Here is a 22834-nt window from a genome sequence, read left to right as displayed (position 1 = left end):
AGCTAGTCCGGCGGCGTGCGGTGCTCAGACGGTTGCAAGGCTGCTCGACAATCTTCGGCTTGCTGGGCTTTCGAAGAAGAAGAAGATGAAGATGGAGAGAAGCAAAAGAGGTCGCACGGGAGAAAGGAAGGAGAGAGGCGACGAAAGAGAGAGAGGGAGGAGAGAGAAGGAGGGGACCACTTTTCTCTCTCACATGGCCCACCATGACCTCACTGGATGATGTCACACTCCACTATCTCCCACAACCTTATTCCAATGGTTGCAATTTCATTTTCCGCCGTGGCATGAAATCTTGTACACTCAATTCAATCAATTCTCAATCAATTCCATTCAATTGAAGCTCAATTAAATTAACCCATGTGTCCTCAACCTTCTTATGACTTTTCCCCATCAAAAGATCCAACTTGCATATCAAAGATTCAATTAAAAACGGCCCTCTAACAATCTCGAACAAAAACGGCCTTACTTTGCTTTTTTTGCCAAAAAATCTTGGTTTGTAGACAAATCTTCTGGAGATGAGTCGACATTCCTAAAATAAATTATGACTTGACAGAATTTTCAATTTCTGTAATCGGGTTCAATTTCTTGGTTGATTTCAATCTTGCGTGACTTTAATGCGTCCTAATCTATCGAGTAGCTTTTAGGAATTTTCTAGGGGTGTCGGGAACCGTCGAACCGAGAACCGGCCGGACCGGACCGAACCGGCCGGCGGTTTAATCCGGCGTTCCTAATCTTCGGTGGCGGTTGGTCCGGTTCGGTTCTAAGGTGGGAAGACCGACCGGACCGAAACAAATTTTTTTATATATAATTTATATACATAGAATTAATAAAATATATAAACATGATAACTTATTGCAACTAAAATTGCAATTTTAGCACATCTTATGTGGCCAAGAGACCATTAAAACTATTTTTATTACTCTTTTATTTATGAAAAAAACTTGTTAGTTTTTGTTGGAAATATGATTTGTTTTTTTATTCTAATTATTGAAATACGGTTAATTGATTCTATGAATCCATGAGATGGATATTAGGACAGTAGTATAGAAAACAACATATTTTGTATATTCTTTCCTATCGTACTCTTTTATTGTATTATTAATAGGTGTGTAATACATGTACAAACACAGCAATACACAATACAGAAAATTCCTCCAATTCCTTCTCAGTTTTTGTCAATTTTCTTTCTCATTTTCTATCAGTTTCATCTTCTACTTGATGTGGGACTAAGGTTCCAAGAGACCCACAAGGCACTTCAAGCCTCTAAGAGTCCCACGTTGACTAAACATTTAAAGAGCAGAGATTGTCTATAAAATCTAAGCCATGCATAACTTTTAGCCAAACTATTGGCTTTCATGGTTAAAAAGTGTGAAGTTTCAAGTGTGAATCACATTTGAATATTTTGCACGTGGAAACAAGTTTTGTTGAATTACTCGAGAACCGAATGGAGATTGATCGGTCCGGAGCGCGGTCACTCTTTAGTGCAAAAAGTAGAGCCCACGGACCGGAACCGATGGTCGGTCCAGTTCCGGTCCTAGGACAAGAATCCGGTCCACGGTTTGCAATTTTGGGAACGGTGCTCCGGTCCGGTTCCGATTCAAGGTGGAACCGGGAATCACCCCTAGAACACAGTTGACTTGTGGTTGATTATTTTCATGTGTATCTTATTGAATTGACCTAGAAATCTCGAGATTTCAAATACAAACACAAGGTACCAAAACGATGGAGTCTCTATTACCAATCAAGAATTGTGCAATTAGGTGGCTGAATTACATGGTTATGTTGAATTGAATCTGACCCTAATGTAGATTAGTACAGTCGAGCAGTCGTTTTCTAGTCGAACTCTCAAGTTTATTGCGTTTAGATTCCTTAACGGTTTCACTCGATAGACTAGTTATCTCGTGAGTGGCCAACTCAGAGAAGAAAGCTATAGACGCGAGATGAAATGCCCAACTTATTTAATTGAAACCAGAATTGAAAAATCGGGATGTCACATGAACGGAGGCTTAACGGCGGCGGTGTCAGCCCTACAAGCTCTCAGCCAAACGAGGGAGGCTTGGTGGTGGCCGCGGGGTGCTGCTGGCGGGTGGTGGAGCTGCTGGTGGTGACGGGACTACTGGACGTTGGAGACGCGGGTGTGTTGGAGTTACGGTGATGGAGCAGCAGCAAGGGAGAAGGAGTTGGCGGTGGTGATGTGATGAGGGATTGAAGAAGGTGATGCTAGTGGTAGTGGAAGGGATGGGATGATGGGTGAGTTGGTGGAGGCGCTGGAGTGGAGTGCTAGTGATGTAGTGGCGTGATGGTGGATGAAGACGAATGGGGGATTGTGAAGATGGAGCTGCTGGCGTGAGGTGAGTGGCGGTGATGGTGCAGAGGAGAAATGGAGTGGCGGCGTGGTGTTGAGGGGATGAAGAAAACGTGAGGAAAAGAAGATGGGAAGAAGGAACGTGAGGAAAGAAGGAAATAAAGGAAGAAGAAGAAGAAGGTCGGCTGAGGGGGGGAGGGAATTGTGCATGAGAGAGAGAGAAGAAAATGGAAAAAAGAAACCAATCAAAGCTTAGGATAGATATCTATTTCATCATCACACAAACCACAAAAGTCCTATGCTCATCCTAGGTTACTCAATCACAAATTAGCTCTAATTTCTCAAGATTAAAGCCTTTTTGGGGTAGCAAATTCCCAATTCACCTCTTATTCCGAATTTCATTTCCTTTTTCCTTTTTGTCCAAAATTCATTTTTCCGCAAAATTTCGGACTCGTCGAAAATTCGCTGAAAGATGAGATAAGATCCAATAAATAAATTGTGACATGCTCGAACGTTCGATTCCTGAAAATGAATTAAATTTCGTGGTTAAAATCGACCGAATACGATTTTAGTATGATGTACTATATCGGGTAGCTTTTAGAGGTTTTAGCGCGTTTGACCCGTGATCAATAATTTTCGATCAACATTTGTGCATCTTCAAATTGTAGACGACCCTCGGTTGTCACGTAATTGTGATGGTTCAATTACGTGTCCTGAATATAATTTTGATAGAAAAATCGATTTACTGCCGTTCGACACGAATATCGTAATCGTGCAGAACCACCTGCAATTCGACTACATAATTCCTTTGAATTGACTTATATTCGTTCGCTAATCAATTTATAACGGTGTCGTATTGACCCTTGCCGATTATTTTGATTGAACAGTCGATTTCTAATCGAATTCTCTAGTCTATCACGTTTATATCCCTTAACGGCCTCACCTAATAGATTAGTTAACTCATGAGTGATCAGTTCTGAGTAAAATAATCATAAGCGTGTCGACGAAATAACCATTTCATATATTCGAAACGGGGCCAAATTTCGGGATGTCATAGTGGGGATCATATGATCTCACTTGACTTTTGTGAACATTGTGTTTTCGAGAAGTGGTGCAGAGTTAGTTTTAGTACTGGAGTACACTTGACAAAGGGCACAATTGACTATATACACTTCGATTTGTAGGGATCGACACAGGTAATATCTAAGGGTAGTGCAATTTATCTTTTGACATTTATTGATGATTTTTCTTGAAAAGTTTAGGTTTATTTCTTGAGGTGTAAAAATGACGTTTTTGATATGTCCAAGAAGTGGAAGATGTTGATAGAAAATCAAATTGGGAAGAAAATAAAGCGTCTCAGAATGGATAATGGTCTTGAGTTTTGTGGAGGTGATTTCAACAAATACTATGAAAATTTATTAATAGTTCAATATCGAACCATCAGGCACACACCTCAATAGAATGGGGTGGTGGAGTGCATGAAGCGGACATTTTTAGAGAGAACTATCTATATGCTCTCTAATGTTGGACTTGGGAAAGATTTCTTTACTGAAGCCGTGAGCACGACATGTTATTTGATGAGTCATTCTCCTTCAACTGGAATTGAATGTAAGACTCCTAATGAGGTGTCCGATTATTATGGTTTAAAAACATTTGGATGTCTAGCTTATTATCATGTGAAAAAGGATAAGCTTGAACCTAGGCCAAGAAGTGTATTTTTGTTGGTTATGAAGACGAGGTTAAAGGATATAATTTATGATGTTCTGACCTTCAATTATCAAAATTTATAATTAGAAAGAATGTAACTTTTGATAAAAGAGGTAGAGCTCCATGTAAAGCATCCATGAAGAACATTTGAAGATGTTACTATTCAGCCATAAAGTGATAATGAGCAACAAGACTCAAATTTTGTCAAAGACAAAACAGATTAAATTAAACAATCTCAGAGTTTGGCTGCAAGCAAGGCCAAATGACAAATTTAGCCTCCCCAAAGGTATAGTTTTGCTGCTTTGGTAGCATATGCTTTTATAATTGTTAAAGAGTTGGTATTGGAGAACCTCCTATATTCCATAAAGCTACTATTTGTTCTAAATCTGATAAATGACTTGTTGCGAGAGATGGGGTCTCTTCATAAGAATCAAACTTGGGATTTTGTGAAATTGTCTGAGTACAAAAGAGCTGTTAGGTGCAAGTGGATCTTAAAAAAAAAAGAGGGACTTCCAAAGGTTGAAGATGAAAGATTCAAAGCCCGTTTGGTAGCAAAGGGTTTTAGTCAGAAGAAGGGGATTGACTTCAATGAAGTGTTCTTTCCAATTGTGAAACATAGTTTTATTCATGTGTTGCTTGCCTTAATAGGCCTTTATAATCTAGAATTTTGAGTAACTTGATGTCAAGACCACTTTTTTGCATGGCAAGCTTGAGAGGACAATCTATATGTCTCAACTTGAGGGATTCGTTGTTGAGGGTAAAAATATCATGTTTGCATGTTGAAACATTCTTTGTATGATATTAAATGGGATAAGTACACCCCAAGTGCCAAAATTTGATACGAATGAACATTTCAGTGCCAAAAGTTAGGAAAGTAACACTTTAGTGCCAAAATCAAAGCAAAATAGATCACTTAAGTGATGATTCGGTCAAAATGCTAACGTGACGATTTTTCAGCAAAGTAAGTGCAAAACGGTATCGTTTTGCATGTTGACGTGGCTTGACAATGCAAAAACGACGTCGTTTTGGTATTGATGTGATAAAAAATTAATATAAAATTAATATAATATAATTTAAAACTAAATTAATTTAAAACATTTTAAAATAAAAATACAAATACTAAAAAAAAACAAAAAAACAAGAGAGGCAGGCGAGGGCTGAGCCCTCGCTCGGCCAAGCCAAGGGCTGTTGCCCATTGAGGCGAAGCGGCGGTAGCCCTTGACCGACCGAGTAAGGGTCGGTGGCCCTCGCCCGTCCAACCAAGGGCCGCCACCGCTAAGGTGAAACGGGCAGTAGCCCTTGGCCAAATCGGGCGAGGGCTCGCGAGCCCTCGTCACCGGCCTGCCGGGGTCGCTAGGCCCTAACCGACCCCCGCCGTCGTCGGCCCTTCCCGGCGATGGCAAGGAGGCGGCAGCAACAAGGGCTCAACCCTCAACCGCCTCATTGTTTTTTTTTTAATATTTGTATTTTTATTTTAAAATGTTTTAAAATAAAATTTAAAATAAATTTAATTAACTTTATATTGATTTTTTACCATGTCAGTATCAAAACGACATCGTTTTTGCATTTCTAACCACGTTAGCAAGCAAAACGACGCCATTTTACACTTATTTTGCCGGAAAATCATCACGTCAGCATTTTGGCTGGATTGACACTTAAATGATCCATTTTGCTTCGATTTTGGCACTTAAGTGTCACTTTCCTAACTTTTGGTACTTAAGTATCCCTCCATGCCAAGTTTTAGCACTCCAGGTATTCGACATTCGATCTTAAACAAAATGAGATCTTTGACTAGTTATATTTTTACACTTGGTGGTTCCTCGATTAGTTGAAGAGCAATTTTGCAGGACACGATTGCTTTGTCTACCATTGAAGAAAAATTCATGGCAATAGTGGAAGCAGTAAAGCAAACTCTTTGGTTGAAGCATTTGGTTACAAAATTTGGTGTGAAGCAAGGGGGAGCCTCTGTTATCTTTTGCAAAAACCAAAATGCATTCCAGTTGACAAAAAACGCAATGTATCATGAAAGGACAAAACATATTGATATCCACTATCGCTTTGTGCGTGATGAGGTTGCTAAGGGTAAAGTTATAATGAAGAAAGTACCTACAATGGATAATCTGATAGATATGTTGACCAAACTAGTTCCTTTGACCATGTTCAAGCTTTGCTTAGACTTGATTGGTGTTTTAACCATTTGATTAGGTAGAGTTGGTGGCATTTCATTTCCTATTTTCTACACCGAGTACACTCATATAGGTTTGCGGATGTGGGTTGTTGATTCCACCATTTTGGGGGTGACCTTATGTCATCACTTCTGGTGATGAGGGAGAGAGGTCTTGTGACGTTTGGTATAACACTCTTTTAAAGATTTGAAGTTAAGGTGGAGATTTGTTGAGTTTTGACTTTCAAATTAGATATAATGGTATTTTAGACCATTGCACTTTTGTCTTGGGTTTTTTGAAGGGAGGCTATTTGTCTTGGGTTTTTTTAAGGGAGACTATAAAAAGAATGTGTTTAATAACATATAATATATGTTCTTTTGTTTTTTACTATCTTATTGCTAATTTTTAGATCTTATGGTGGATGCCCCCTCTTCCCCTCACTCTCCTTTCCCTAAGATGAACCTTGAGTCATCAAAGCCTTTCTAACTCGACCTAGCCCGGTCGCCCTACGTAACTGGCGCTTCAAAAGGTGAAACTCTCGTCGTAGTTTGGCAACCTAAGGGGCGAACACTGATTGTTATCTGAAGGCAAAGACTTTGAAGTGGGTGAACAATCGGCCTAGTGAGCAAACATGCTGGGCTCCAACTCCGCGCACCTGTTGACACCTTTCAAAGCACTTTCTAGTGTGCACTAACATTTGAGAATGTGTGTTCAGCCTCATGAGTCTACAAGCCTTTCTCATTTTAGTGCTCGCCTTTTGAATCTTCAGTAGGGGCCTTTAGTCTTTTGTCAATGCGAAAATTGTTATGGGTTAAATTATAAGAAACTTTTGAAGTCCAAAATGAATATTTGTGACCAATGTGGATATCATTTGAAAATGAGTAGTTCAGATCGAATCGAACTTTCGATTGATCCAGGTACTTCGGTCGCCGGCTCACCTGTCATCAGGTCACCAACTTCCTCGACCTTCCGACATTGGGCAAGCGTCAGCCCCTATACATGGTCTTACGACTTTGCAAAGACTTGTGTTTTTGGTAAACAGTCACCCGGGCCTAGTCACTGCTTAAAGGGTCGGCATTTATATAGAGATAGAGATCAAGATTCAAGCGGCAAAAGCGTTCCACTCAAAGAGAGGAGTTGATAGGGCGTCGTACAAGTAAGTGAATGGAAATGCTATCTTCCTAGCAAAGGAAGGCCGTGCAAAGGGCAGGGCTCATCATCAAATACAAGAGCTAAGACAAGAAGTATGGATGGATGGTTCATTTCTGAGAAACCCATGTCTTACTCCATATGGTTTAAGGAACAAAACAAGAGAACAATAGCTTGACAAAAGGTTCTCGGTTCGATTCGGGTGCCCATTTCAGTTAAGCACTAAATAGAACCCATCCTTGATTTGAGATATTGATAAGGTGAATACCGTCGTAAACCTAATTGGTTACTTCCAATTACGTAAATCAATAGTTCAAACCGCACTCAAAGGTAGGGCATTTCCCATTTTTATAGGAAATTCTGTACCAGAAACAATGGTATCTCCAATTATAGGGCTCACCAAATGATTTTAGAGCTTTTAAGTTCTACTCTCGTACTTATTATTGAAAATAGTAAAATCACTATCTCTCCCCATGGTTTTCCCCATTTTAGGTTTCCACGTAAATTTTATATCTTGTTTGATTTCACCTATCAATTCAAATTGTCACATTCGCAATGGCCTATCAGAAAACCTTGAGAGTGAAAGGCCATCCCTTGGAATTCAGGTCATTTGATGTAGGACTTTTATTAATTCAAATATCTTCCTTCATCTCTACTCCTACATTCATGTCTACTCTCTTTCTCTAGATCAAACCATCTCCTTGGGATATTCACCAAACATCAGAATGGATTGGAGGTCCACCAATCTACCATAGGCACTTATAGTATTTGATGGGAGCGCAAGCAGAAATGCCCCGATACCTTTACTTGGGGAGTGGTCAAGAGGGAGCCATATCCAAGGCCACTAGTACATACAATTGCATTTGCCTTCACTCAAAAAATTAAACTAATGAGTTAAGTATCAACTAGGATACATCAATTGTTCCAAATCATAGCAATTCTTTGACGAGGGACTTGTCCTAACACAACTATCGGGGTCCATTTTATACATAAAGCTGGATTGATATTTTGCAGCAACTTTCAGTTTGTTGAGAAATTGTATTATGTTGAAATACACAATTTGTGGGTACTCTTAGAAAGTACTTTAACAGACAAAAATTAAAATGCATAATTTCTTAGATTTTATTTACTTATGCATTATGGTCATTGCATATTTGTATTTTACATGATTTCTACCTTTTCTTTCCTTGAAGATTTATTTCCTGTATTATTCTCATTCGAGTTCTCCACCTACTGTGTTCCCTGGTTTCATATAAGAACCATCTAACCAAGTAACGACAGGAGCTGAGCCAGTCAATGTAATGACAAAAATCTGACGATAGAATGAACTAGAATGATGAGCAATGTTTCATGAATAGCTTTGACTTCCGCCTAAGATCATATCATTTCCGAAGGTGCTTAGAACAAAAATGTTAAAGAATTTCTTAAATCGTCAATGGGAGATAATACAAGAACCAAAATTGAACAGTGCAAAAGTCCGGTAAGATTTAGAGGGAATTGTCAAAAGATGTCCTCAATTCATAGTTAGAAAATATTACGAGGGATCAATTTGGTGTGAAACATAATAAAAGGACCAAAATTAAACATGTGCAATTGAAAGGGCTTTGCAAATGTAATTTTTCCTAGTTCTAATTCTATAGAATGGTACACAATAATCAAAATCAGCAAATTGATGATCTTCAATCGGACATCGTGTCACGCCCCGATCTTCGAGCACATGCCCATCCCTCGGTGGTCGATAAATTTGTGACGTCCCAGAACGCGTTACCGACCCATTCATTTTAATACATATGCGGAAGCGAAACAAATCCCTTGACAACTCACAACACGGGATAGAAAAGTAGGAAAAATTCACAACCAAAACACGCCTTTATAAGCACCCCGATTTATATACAGCAGTAGACTGGGTATACACAGAAGTCTACAAAAAACTAACAAGCCTACAGGTCCTCTAGGCACACGAGTCCCCAATTGAAAACTCTGAGCTCTCCTAGGGACTTGGGTCCAACACTACACTGCACTACTAGGAGGGTTTTCTGTACCCTCGCCAAAAGCAATGTCTACTACCGCAATGGGAACATCGGAATCCTGTAGGGGACCCTCTTTGTGTCCATTTCACTCACGACAATATCACACACTAAATTAATAGGGTACTTGTTGAGGTAATCCCTCATCAACCCAGATAATGGTCCTCACGAGTTCATAGACCTAGACCCCGTGGCCCCTTAGAATAAGGATAACGATAACTTGCTCGGTAATCCTCTCGGGCTGACCAAAACGCTCCGGAGGGACCGCCATCTAAGGACCTAAACAGGTTGAGCCCACGACGGTGTGAGACAATGTCTCAGCAAGTTCACCTCCTAAACTCCGACTAGGAAGAAAATACGCCTAGAGGCAGTTTATGCACGCAAGACAGAAAACTCACCTCACATCAGTTCCTTCCTGCAAATCAGTACAGTTCATAATCTCAACCAATCAATTCGATCTGATCGATACCATACGATTGATACCATCTAACAATTCATACCATCTATCAATCCATCAATACGAGTACTGCTCACACAAGCTGAAATGGATGCAATGCTCACACAAGTTGATATATAGATGGTAACTCACATAAGTTGATAAATAGATCGTTGCTCTCACAAGCTGATAAATGATCATTGCTCTCACAAGCTAACATATAATGCTCGCACAAGATGACAATTTAATGCTCTCACAAGTTGACACATAAATGCTCGCACAAGCTAATAGTTCAAGATGAACTAAAAAGATTGATATTCACACTATTAAAATCTCATGATTCGATTTAGTCCTTAAAATCATTTTTGGTGTCAAAACCTGACACTCGGGATTTTTCCAATTAAATATCAAAATTTCCCAATTTTGGAATTAATACCCAAAATTATAATTTCCACTTAGTTGCACAATTTAGTAATCAATCACGAAACTAAGTACACCATTGCAATCAGCACGAAATTCCAATCACGGGCTATCCCGGTCTAATTTTTGGAAAATAATAAATAATTAAATAAATACCAAAAATTATTAAATAAATGCAATTAATTACTAAAAATAGAAACTTAGGCTGGAAATGCTTAATTAAATACTGAAACGGGCTTGGAAAATTTCTGAACCTATCAAGATAAATAATACAACTTATCTAGTCTCTAATTATGCTACTCTAATCACCTAACATGCAAAATCAAATAATTAAATTGCTAATATATTCTAACTAACCACATAAACACTAATTAACTTAAGCTAATCACTCCTTAAGCATCATTAACTCCCTAAGCAGAGTTTAGCGAGTAAACTCACCAGTTTTGTGATCTAATGAGTCCACGATGATGGCAACATGGAGATGGGCAACAAACGACCTTGCAGCAACACCCAACAATGCATGGAAGATGCCGAAAACGGGCCATGAAGCCCACGAACTCTTGCTGGATTTCAATTCTGTCCAAGAACCAAAAAGGCTGGGCCGAGCGACTAAACGGGCTGGAAATGGCACGAGACGGGCGGACGGAGCTACAACAGAGGCTAGGCGGAGGCGGACGGCGGCTGGATAGCAACCAGGGGGCTCCGATAGTGGCTTGGGCAGCTCAGGGAGCGGCGAGGTGGCTTGGAACAAGCTGGCTGGGTGCGACGGGCTCGCGTAGGGGTGCAACAGCATGCGAGCAGCGAGCAATGGCGGCAAGGAGCTCGGCAGGCAGTCGACGGCCAAGGGGGGTAGCTGGCGGTTTCCTCTAGTTTTTGGGAGCTCAAAATGGTCTACAATGGAGAAAGCAAGCCACTTGAAGAAGGAGACAGTCGAAGACTTAGAGGGGACCATTTGCCTCAAAAGTCCACACTTCTATCCTTTTGGTCCCTTGGCAAGGTCCCACCAGCCATGGCTGTCATCCATGGCCAATTTGCAGCCCTCAAACTTCCCTAGCAAGCCAACCAAGTGGTCCAAATGTTGCACACAATGGGAGCTACGAATTTTGAAACATTTTCCCCCAAATTGAACCAAATCTCCTCCAATTAAATCTAAATGGTCCTCATAAATTCAACCAATGTGTCATTGACCACATTAACATTTTTCCTCACCAATTGAACCCACTTGAATCCCAAAAACGTGACAAAAAACGGCCCTCGAATGTTTCCTATCGAAAACGGCCCTACTTTGAATTTTCGCCAAAAATCTCAGTTTGCACAAAAATCTTCAAATGATGAGTCGGCGTTCCTAAAATAAATCATGACATGACAGAACTTTCAATTTCTAAAATCGGTTTAATTTCGCGGTTAATTTCAATCTGGTGTGATTTTAGAGTGACCTAATTTACTGAGTAGTTTTTAGGAATTTTTAGTGCAATTAACTTGTGGTTGATTATTTTCAAGCCACAACGTACATCTTCGACACATTGGCGACTCTCGATTGTCGTGAAAATCTCGATATTTCGAAAATGGACACGGGGTACCAAAACGACAGAAAAATCGGTTTAGTACCAATCAACAAGAATTTTGCAATTAGGTAGAATTATCCACACTCTAATCACGTACCTTTGTCAAATCGACCTATCTTTAGTTTCTAATCTATTTTTAACTGTACCGTAATAACCCTTGTAGATTACTATGGTCGAGCAGTCGATTCATAGTCAAATTCTCAAGTCTATTGTATTATAATCCCTTAACGGCTTCACCTGATAGATTAGTTATCTAGTGAGTGATTAGCACAAAGAATAGAACTATAGGCGCGTTGATGAAAAGCCCAACTTATCCAATCGAAAACAAAACCTGAAATTCATGATGTCACACATCGCACGGGTTACAAAGTAGTATAGTTAAAAGCAGCGGTAATGCCTTGGGGGGGAGGGCAAAGAACACCTCACACACGTGTACATAAAAGAGAGAGGTGAGACAAAAAAAAAAAACAGCAGTAATAATGTTAAAAGTACTTGAACATTTGTCCGTTTTACAATCAAGTACCTAAATTTATTTTTTGTTTAATCAAACACTTCAACATTTCAAATTTGGCTTAATGTAAGGCCTCCATCAAATAAGTTGCTGTTTTATATGATTTTACTGATGTGGCTCACTTATGTAGAAAAGCTAAGCCCAATTATTAATGTGGCTCGCTTGCAATTTTGAACGGCTGATATGTCTCTATTCACGTGGGATTATTTAAAGGCTATATCATGTGCCAATGCTAACAATTAATTTGAGCAAATATTATGCAATGACTCAATTTTAGAATTTGATTTACTTGATTGAACACCTCACACACGTGTACATAAAAGAGAGAGGTGAGACAAAAAAAAAAAAAAAAAAAAAAAACAGCAGTAATAATGTTAAAAGTATTTGAACATTTGTCCGTTTTACAATCAAGTACCTAAATTTATTTTTCGTTTAATCAAACACTTCAACATTTCAAATTTGGCTTAATGTAAGGCCTTCATCAAATAAGTTGCTGTTTTATATGATTTTACCGATGTGGCTCACTTATGTAGAAAAGCTAAGCCCAATTATTAATGTGGCTCGCTTGCAATTTTGAACACCTGATATGTCATGTGCCAATGCACGTGGGATTATTTAAAGGCTATATCATGCGCCAATGCTAACAATTAATTTTAGCAAATATTATGCAGTGACTCAATTTTAGAATTTGATTTACTTGATTGAACCCAAAAAAAAAAAAAAAAAAGATTGGATACTGGAATATAAAATGGACAAGCGTTCAAGCACTCGCGTTGTCATTAGAATGTGTAAAGTTCGGTTAAAAGTAAGATAATTTTTCACAACCAGACTCAAGGCGAGAATGGGCACGATTGCCTGTTCAATAATCTGAATACGCTAGTATGAACTAGCCACAATTGAACTCAATAAACAATGACTATCTCAGAGCACTCTCATCGACTTCTATTGTCAGATCAAAACTCTGCTTCTCATACTTGTGAGGGAAAGTGAGATTGCTAGGCTGTACCGTGACTTTCATTTCCTTCGGGCTTGCCATAGTCAGTTGGTAAACAGATTAATCAAACATCTCCCACATTTATCACCACCCTCTAGAAGCTCTTAACTTCGGTCGAGCCAGTATTGTTAAAAAAGACGACAATGAAAGAAGGGCGGTTCACGTCAACGTCACCTCGGCTGCAATTCCACTATTCTCTCCGGATGACTGCACTCATCTGCTTCTTGGGATATCCCAAGCTGCAAAGGAATTCGATATAAGCCTGCAAGTTCAAGTCACATTTAAGTCCAGGGTCCATGGCTTCGTTAGGATCGATATGGCACGCTCCAGAATCCAGAGACATGGCAACACGTCGCTGCTTTCGATCTTTCAAGGTCATCCCGATGTTATCGATGGTGTATGATGTGGTCATCATGACTGATTGGATAGATGCTGGGTCCAATCTTTGTGTACATCCTTTAGAAAAGAGGCGACCCCGCCGGGTCAAGCGCGTAATTGGTCACCAGATGGTACGGGCCAACTTCCATGAAAGGCCTGTTTGGCACAAATGCAGCTAGTACATCCATTCTTGGATCAAGAAGATCCGCTTTCAAGGTGCTCAGATCGATCGGATCTGGCCCTCTCAAATAAAAAAAAAAAGGGCAACTGAGGCGCTGGGGTTGTGCCCAATTTGGTCTACAAAGACCTCATGCTCACATTTGCATTTTCTTTTAGGGAAAATTATCCAAAAAAATAGTCATAAACCTAGTATTTATGTAAATTCATTCTTAAACCTTTCAATATAGCTAATTTAATAGTAAACCTTTAAATAATTGGCCAATTGAGTCCTTTAGCTAAATTTCGGCTAAAAATCAATGACATGAATGCCAACCATCATTGATGTGGACTATTTTTACAAATTTTTGTAAAAAAAAAAAAATTAACATTTTATTATTTTTTTTCCTTTTATTTTGGCAGGGCCGTGGTCCTCGCTAGACCCATTAAACAAGTGAATCAAGCCGGGTTTGGTCGGGTCATAAATGGTCTAACTCAAAGTAACCAATTTAACTCGTTTATAACCCATTTATTACAATACAAAAGTTTGACCCATACCCGACTCATTTAATTAAATCTAAGAAAGCTTATTTCTTATATATATTTTAAAAATGGTATTGCTAAAATGGTTTTATACAACACAAATTTAATGGGCAATTTATATAATTTTTAAAATAATTATTTAAAATCGAATTTTTTTTTTTTTAAAATTAAATTTTAAATTATTTTTATTTTTTAAGAATATAAGTTTTCTTTTTATTTTCTCTTTTCTTTTTCTTTTTTGTTGTTGTTCTTCTTTGGCGGGGCCGGTCGTTGGCCACGATAACAGCCGATGAGTGGCCACAGGCGAGCCTTGAGCTCGCCCGAGGCTCGCCAATGTCGGCAAGCTCAAGGCTCGCTAGATGGGTGAGGCTCGAGCCTTGCCGGACATCAACAAGGCCTCCACCTCACCAGATCCAACAAGCTTGAGCTCGCTCGACATTAGGGAGCTCAAGGCTCGCCGGACATCTACGAGACCTCCGCCTCGCCGGATCCGATGAGCTTGAGGCTCGTCGACCGATTGCCGGCCATCACCATGCCGGCCACCAAAAGGAGGAAGAAGAAAGAAAAAAAATAAAAATAAAAAATAATTATAATTTTGATTTTTATAATATATGTATATATATAAAGAGGGAAGAGAGAGATTTTGAGGTTTTGGTTGAAAATGGGTTCTAAATCCAACCCATTTAAAACTCATTTAAGACCTACCTATCTTAAGTCTTGAATTGTTAAACCCATATAACTAGTTTCTTCAAAAATAAGTGACCCATATATGATCCATTTATGATTTAAATAAGTCATATATGGGTTTAAGACTCATTTTGCCACCTCTAGCCCTCGTCCAAGCCCTACCTAGTCAATGGCGAAGAAGCGAGGGCCACCTTGATTGCGGTCGACAAGTGATGAAGGCCCTAGGCGAGGCTCGAAGAGGCCATCATGGCCTTGCTAGTTGTGGGTGCAAAGGCCCTAGCCTAAATCTAAGTGAGGCCTTCGCAGTCAACAAGGTCCTCGCTCAAATCTAACGAGGGCCTTCGCATCCTTGCTAACAAGGTCTTCACAGTTAAAGATGGCTCTCACCCAATGACCAAGATCTCTCCCACCACAATGAAATAATAATAAAATAATAATAATAATAATAATAAAAAATTCAAAAAAATAACGAAACTCAATTTAAAAAAAATTAAAAAAAATATCCATGTCAACATCGGTTGTGTCACGTAGAACGATCGGTGTCGAAATTAGCAAATTTTGATTAAAATTGACCAAAATGACTCAATTGACAAATTATCAAAAGATTTAGAACTAAATTGATCAAATTAAAATGTTTAAAATTAAATTAACACAAATTAATAGGCTTATTGACTATTTTGATAATTTTGCCCCATTATTTTGTCTTGTCACGTACTCCCTTATCGAAGTTGCTGAAGGAGTCTGAATGTCCACAATGGTTGATTACAAAATAGACTTGGTTATGCAGGCAATTTCAGATGCTGATATGAGAAGTGCTGCTTTCAATAGGTCAATCAAGGGTTGAAGACTATGATTAGCTGTTAGTTTTATTACAAAGTAGCTACCTATATAGATATAATTTCATCTATCTCACTTTCCAACATATCAAACCACTTGGTCCTTGCATGCGCGTCCGTGTTTTCAGTTTCTTTTGGCAGACATATACATATCTTAAAAGTTTTTGTTAGGTGGTGTCTTAGGACATAGGTTAGATATCTAAATAGTGAAAGATTGACATTTCTAATACAATGTCTCCTTGTTACACATAACTAGTGCATTACACAAAGAAATGATAAATGACCACCGCTCTCTATAATCAATGAAATGACGACATCATAATTAATCACCATGAGCAATTTCTCAGCCTCCATCTGTGACCTATTGACCTTTCATCCTCCTCTCAAGACTTAGAAAATTCTTGGCTTTTTGAACAAACCGAATGCCAGCCGTAATCAACCAGAACTCCATTCATCTAAAGATGCTTGCAGGAAAAGTTATCCAGAAATTCCTAATCAAAGTCGGCCAAAGCATTTTCCACAGTATTCAATATGAAAAGCAAAACTCTTAAACTTCATCATGCAAAAAGCTGATCAAATAGTGATTCAAAAGAATCTCAAAATACTAAGCAAATTGACATTGTTAAAAGACTAGACCCAATTTCTTAACGAGAGCAACCAATAGTAAGCATTTTCAGTACTTAAACACGGTCCACCTATTTACACAATCGATCTTAGTAGAACCACTTGATCATATGAATAACAGTCAAAAGCCAACAATAGTGTCCCCTAGCAAGACAGATGTGATGAATCAAAATCACTTCCATCTTTTAAAGAACTTGCCCTTGTGCTTTCCAAAAATGCCATGTTTCCATCGCTTTCCAAACTTCCCGTGCTTGAACTTTCCATGTTTAAACTTTCCATGATGATGGCCGAAGAAAGCCCCGTGTCCGAGATGATGAGTGCCATGAGAAATTTGGTGTGCCCCATAAGCAGCAGCTGCAGCAGCCAGGCCCCCAGCTACCATTGCTCCCATACCAGGACCAGGACCATGCCCTATAAACACACAAGGAACCGGATCAGGAAACATAAATAGCCATCATCCTAGCAAGAAGTTCAGTGAGAACAGGTCCTACCCAACAAAAACACCAAAAAGGAAAAACCAGAAACCATCAGTGCCTCAGTGAAATCCCTTCAACTTTGCAATTAAAAAACCAACTATAAGAGTAAATCATCTTTACACAGAGATACAGACAACAGGCACGATACACTTTTAAATTCAGAAAACCGAAATCTCCTAACTCCTAGAAAAAAGAGCAAAAAAAGCTACAAGTGACAGTTTAAATTTTCATAATACATTTATTAGTCTGATAATTGCAGTTACGATCAATACCTGAATGATATGGAACTGGAGGAGCTGATGGACCCGGATAAGCAGCTGGTGGATATCCCCCAGGTGGTGGATAAGCTGATGGATAACCTGCAGGTGGAGGAGGATAACCGGCAGGAGGATATCCACCTGGCGGAGGATAACCAGCTGGTGGATACCCCTGAGGAGGATACCCCTGAGGAGGATAACCCTGTGGAGCATACCCCTGAGGAGGATACCCCTGTGGAGGATACCCCTGGGGAGGATATCCATGCGGAGGATATGACCCATGGTGCATGTATTGCCCAGCTGCATACCCAGCTAGGCCCGAGAAAAGCCCTTTGTCAGCGGAGTCATTATTGCGCCCGTCTTTTCCATCCATGATTAGTCAACGAAAAGTGATGCTGTAGGATGCCGGGAAAGTATCGAGAAGGCCAGCCCAACACAAGCAATATTGAGTCGAGAGCAGTCTGTCAAACAAGTTTTAGGCATTAGACCTGTTTGCTCGACAAAGATTATCCGCCCGTCTTTTCGATCCATGTTTATTCAATAACAAATGATCTGTAGGATGCCGGGAAAGTAACAAGCAGGCCAGCCCAACACAAGCAATATTGAGTCAAGAGCCACGCCGCAGTCTGTCAAATAAGTTTGACATTAGACCCATTTGCTTGACAAAGATCATCTAGTAACTTAGCAAAGGCCAGCCCGCTTAATTCAACAGAAGAACTACAAACAAAATATTATTTCTTGGGCAACTTCCCAGACATGCCCAAAAAACGACAGAAAGATGCTATCTGCGTACCCGTTCCTGGTCAAAGATGCCATGAGATGAACATTATGAAAGACAAACGAACCAAGATTCTACAACATTCGAAGGAAAACGTCTAAAACCCTCACGGCAGGTGCTCCAAAAAAGGGCAATCTCGCAAACGACTCGCATCGCACGGATTGATTGCCGAACAAATTCTTGACTGACATATAATCAGGAATGTCCCAAGCGAAGCGAACCCAACAGCGTCCCTATTACTTCCCACCGTTTCACCGCCACGAATCGCAAATACCCCAGCGACATTCGATGGTTGAAACATTCAAACTCGGGACAAAAAAGAAAGAAAAAACGCGGACAAAGGAAAACGCAACCACAAAATCAGAAGAGACGAACCATGTAGATCTCAATTGCACGGAGAGATAGAGAGAGAGAGATCGTACGTAGCGGTCGGGGCGATGAGAATCGCGCGTTGCCGCTGTTGCAGCTCTGATCGGATGAACAAAGAGCGCGAGAGACGAGGGCAAAATCTGCAAAAGTGAGATTGCCAAAAATAAAGCAAAAAAATAAAAATAAATTAAAGACTTGATGCGACAGATGACGCGTCCTTTTACGTACTTATCGAGAAAATATTGGGTACGGCTAATGTGACAAATAAGAAGACAAATCGAATTGCGCCACGTGTCCAACGTGGGCCCGCGTTGTCAGGAAATTTCCCCCACTTTTCTTTTTTCTCTCTCCTCTCTCCTCTCTCCCCCTCTGCACGCTCTCTCGATGAATTTCTCCCCACCTTTTCTCTCCCACTTTTCTCTCTCCTCTCTCTTCTCTCCCTCCTCTGCACGCTCTCTCGCCCGACTCTTCTCTCTCTTCTCTCTCCTCTCTCCTCTATACCAACACACTTTCTCTTCGCCGGTGCGGACGAACAGCCGGCCACCTCGACCTCCGCGACGACCACCTTCTCCGGTATGTCCGGGAAGGTCCACGAGTGCTCGATCTGCCACAAGAGCTCCCCTACCGGCCAAGCTCTCGGTGGGCACGAGGTACCACTATGAGGCCCCCACTCCTGTCTCCTCAGCCGCCGTCGCGTCGCCGTCGCCTTGACTGCCAACAGGGTGAGCGTCTCGGAGGGCGTGGCGTCAACTCACACGCGAAGTCAGGGGCACCGCGAGTTCAATCTGAACACCCCGGCACTCCCAGAGTTCTCCCCCCGGTTCGCAGTCTCCGACAACGTGGACGACGAGGTGGAGAACCCAAATCCCTCCAAGAAGCGCTGATTCCTAGTGCCGGTGAAGACAAAAGCGGCCTAAAATGGGTCGGATTGGAAACACATAGAAATCCACACAAAAATAAATAAATAAATAAGCGTGCAGAGGAGAGAGAAAAGTGGGGAGAAATCGTGCAGAGGGGGGAGAGAGAAGAGAGAGGAGAGAGAAAAATGGGGGGAAATTTCCCTGACAATGTGAGCTCACGTTGGACACGTGGCGCAATTTAAGGTGTCTTCTTATTTGCTACGTTGGAGAACTAAACGTACCCAATATTTTTCTCGTACTTATCTGCGGCAAAAGCTTTACTTGGACGCGTCTTCTCCGCCTCACGTGCGAACGCACGTCCGTTGACCTTTACCCCCGTCCTCCTTTCCTCGAATTTAAACATAGGATTAACATATTCCGAAGATTTTAGGAAACTTCCTACGATATCTATGTTTTTCTATTGATGGGTGACAAGAATATGAAAACTTGAGTCAATATATTTCATATTATCCCATAATCAATAATTGAAAAAATGATCAAAAAGAGGCACGGCCCTAAAATATATATGTGCAATTGATAATTGCTACTACTCATATTCATTGTGAGGGCGGAGTAAGATGTTAAAAATTCATTTCAAAACAATTTACAAAGTTTGAGGGCATGGGCGTGGCACGAGCTCCCTCCCTCTTTGCTATCTAGAGATTCTTTAATATAGCATTTCTACAGCAACTTCAATTGGTAGAGGGGGTGTTTATAAGGTATTTAGCAAATATCCCACCAGGGTTGCAGTATCTCAAGAACTGTAGTGTCCTTGAGGAAATCATTTCATACAATTTCAAAAAGCCAAATCAATAATGCATGTTCCAATAACCACCCTTTTCTTACATGGAAAGATAGAAATTGAGAGTTCGAATTATTATCTTCTTAAGAAGTTGGAGTGAGGACATTTAGTTTTAAGTATGAATTTTGACGTCCGCGTCTTACAAAGAAATAGGATAAAAGTCTGAAAATAAATTAAAAGTTAAAAGTTGGATTAACAAAAAAAAAAGTTTCAAAAGTGACAACTTTAAAATAGTAGGTGGGTCTCATTAATGAGCACCTAAATACAAGATATATTCGATTTTTTCTACATACCACAAAAGGAATTGGTATATTAAAAATTGCAAAACTTGCTTATTTGGTCGCCTTATAAGTGTCCTCGTGAAATTTCAACAAACCCACCATATGATATGAAGTCCTCGGATTACCGCATTTTGCAGCACAGCACGTCTATAATTCAGCCACGACTAGATGAAAGGGGCTATCTTATCTCCCTATCCATCATATTTTCTCTGTAAAAGAAATCAAAATGATGCTGCAAAGATCCCAGTTTTGGGAAATGCTAGGACACATTGTTATCTATTTTTATTATATACCTCGAATAGTGAGTTATTCCCACTTTTAGGTCTCTTGCCATTTTATTCTCAGATAGAATTTCTGTAACTCACGGAATAAATGACAAAAAAGTAAAATTTCATTTTCTTAAAGCACTTTGTCCCTATCCAACCTGCTCTACATGTTTGATAGTAGGATAAAATTCGGGTAAGATAAAATTTATCTTATCCTATATTTGGTTCTTATACAACACAAGATAAATTAGATATAAAATGGATATAACCTAGATAAAACTATCTTATGGGAATGTGAGATAAATGTGAATATGATTTTTAATATTCGTAATACAAAAGTTATTTTTCTCGAATAACAAACTTCTTAAATTAATAAAATTAAAATAATATTTGAATATAAATAAAGGTAAATACCACAAAAAATCCCTAAACTATGCCTATCGTGATATAAATATCTCAAGCTTTTTTTGCATCACCAAAAATCTTGAACTTGCCCATTGTGTTATGGATGCCCCTTTTTTTTTTTTTTTATCATGAAAAAACTCAAACTTATATATGTGTGATATATATACCATTTATTTTAGTTCCATTTAAGGTATATTTGTCACACGGATATAAGTTCATGATTTTTTTATAACACAATAAAAAAAAATCGGGTATTTGTGTCCCAATATGCATAATTTAGGATTTTTTTTTTTGGTATTAACCCTAAATATTTGAATTCTAATATACAAAATTAAAAAAAAAAAAAACATCAATTTATTTTTTATTTATTCTTATTTTATTTATATATGTGAAATTTTCTATTTTATAATATAAATATTTATTCAGTATTTGTATTTGTTACATATTTGAGGTATTTTAGTATTTTAGGTATGTTGACATAGTTTACTGTTTAATAAACTTTTATTATAAAATGAAGGAAGGGGAAAAAGAATAAAAAAAAAAAAAACATAAATTAAAACAAGAAGGAAACTAATAAAAAGGCAAATAAAAATGAAGTAAGTACAAGTGTCGCAAGAGATCTTTACCATCTTTGTTTGTGCAATTTTTAGGTTCATTTGCATCGGTATGCTGTGTATACAAACAATGGACATGACAAGATATTAAAATATTTGACTTTATTATTACGATTTACCAAATGATGGTTAAGATATAGCAAAATATCTAGATTTCATATCTAATCTTATCTTAACTATAAATCTAAATGACAAAACGCAACATAGTTACATAAATTCCCCACATCAGCTCCTCATATCATCTCCTTCTGATCATCATTATAGTATTAATTTTGGAATAATATACAAAATAATAGTTGAGACCACGCATGTTATTATAAAGTTCACATAAAAATACACATGATAATGATTGAGTACATGCAAGGTGCATGCATAAAGCCTAGTATAATCTGTTATAATACTATCTTAATGTATATGTGTGTGTTTATATATCTACTGGCATATAGAATTTATGTTACAAAATTACTGTATCGCCTCTTGATTATTAAGGACATTGTTTTATTTTATTGATTTAAAAATAAGCAATTGTCAATAAAGTGCGATACTCTTAAATGCAGTTTGTGTATTCATGGATGCGAACGGAACAGTTCACAATGAAATTAGTTGAATTAAATGTTTTTATTTGGTCGCACGGCATCCATATTATATGAAAATAATAAAGCTTAACCTATAAACTTCAACCGATCAAAGCAAGCAAACAATAAGTACGTTAATTGTTAAAATGCACATTTTCTTATCCAAGTCTATGTTTAAGGTATGATTGGTCACCATTTAGAGTGCGTTTGTTTGCAAAAAATAAAATTTCCCAAAAACGAAAGAAAAAAATATTTTTATCATCCAAAAAATTTTTAAATATAAATTGTTATCAATAATAAAAAAAAAATTCATAACTAATTATTTCAAGCAATTCAAACTATAATTTTTCAGAAAACATATTTTAAATCTTCATTTTCCATGAAATAAATGAAGTATTAAATTGTACCTACATTCTGCAAGGGGATAATGTCATGAGATGAACATGAACCTTTTTTTATTTGTAAAATATTGTCCTTGGACTTTTTTTTTTTTTTTTTTTTTTTTTTTTTTGTGCGCTTAAAATGCTCTTAGGGAGCTATATGTTTATTTGTTCTGATAAAGATCCTTTGGTTACGGGAAAATTGCAGACATCCCCCAAGGAAACTTGG

At 38.7% G+C, this 22834-nt stretch overlaps 1 protein-coding gene across 4 annotated transcripts; it reads right to left on the bottom strand.

Moving 5' to 3' along the window:
* Positions 1 to 16411: 16411 nt before the first annotated feature.
* LOC104441278 (glycine-rich protein A3) lies at positions 16412 to 18728 on the bottom strand. 4 transcript variants are annotated; one of them, XM_039311109.1, is made up of 4 exons: positions 18612 to 18728; positions 18390 to 18523; positions 17252 to 17862; positions 16412 to 16914 (listed from the first exon to the last, which is right to left on the bottom strand). In XM_039311109.1, the coding sequence occupies exons 3-4, from the start codon at positions 17607 to 17609 to the stop codon at positions 16676 to 16678; spliced, it is 597 nt and encodes a 198-aa protein (XP_039167043.1). In that variant the 5' UTR covers positions 17610 to 17862; positions 18390 to 18523; positions 18612 to 18728; the 3' UTR covers positions 16412 to 16675. The 4 variants fall into 4 exon arrangements, with proteins under 4 accessions (XP_039167043.1, XP_039167044.1, XP_039167042.1 ...); XM_039311110.1 differs by having other exon boundaries at positions 17252 to 17697; XM_039311108.1 differs by having other exon boundaries at positions 18437 to 18523.
* Positions 18729 to 22834: the final 4106 nt, after the last annotated feature.

Source organism: Eucalyptus grandis, chromosome 4 (assembly GCF_016545825.1).
Source record: "Eucalyptus grandis isolate ANBG69807.140 chromosome 4, ASM1654582v1, whole genome shotgun sequence".
NCBI lineage: Eukaryota > Viridiplantae > Streptophyta > Magnoliopsida > Myrtales > Myrtaceae > Eucalyptus > Eucalyptus grandis.
This window is presented reverse-complemented; position numbering and strand designations above follow the sequence as displayed.

Bases quoted from the DNA above. Each gene is read 5' to 3' on its own strand.
- LOC104441278 (XM_039311109.1), bottom strand. From the start codon at position 17,609: ATGGATGGAAAAGACGGGCGCAATAATGACTCCGCTGACAAAGGGCTT. The intron at 16,915-17,251 runs GTATTGATCGTA...GTGTGTTTATAG, and splicing joins TCCAGTTCCATATCATTCAG to GGCATGGTCCTGGTCCTGGT.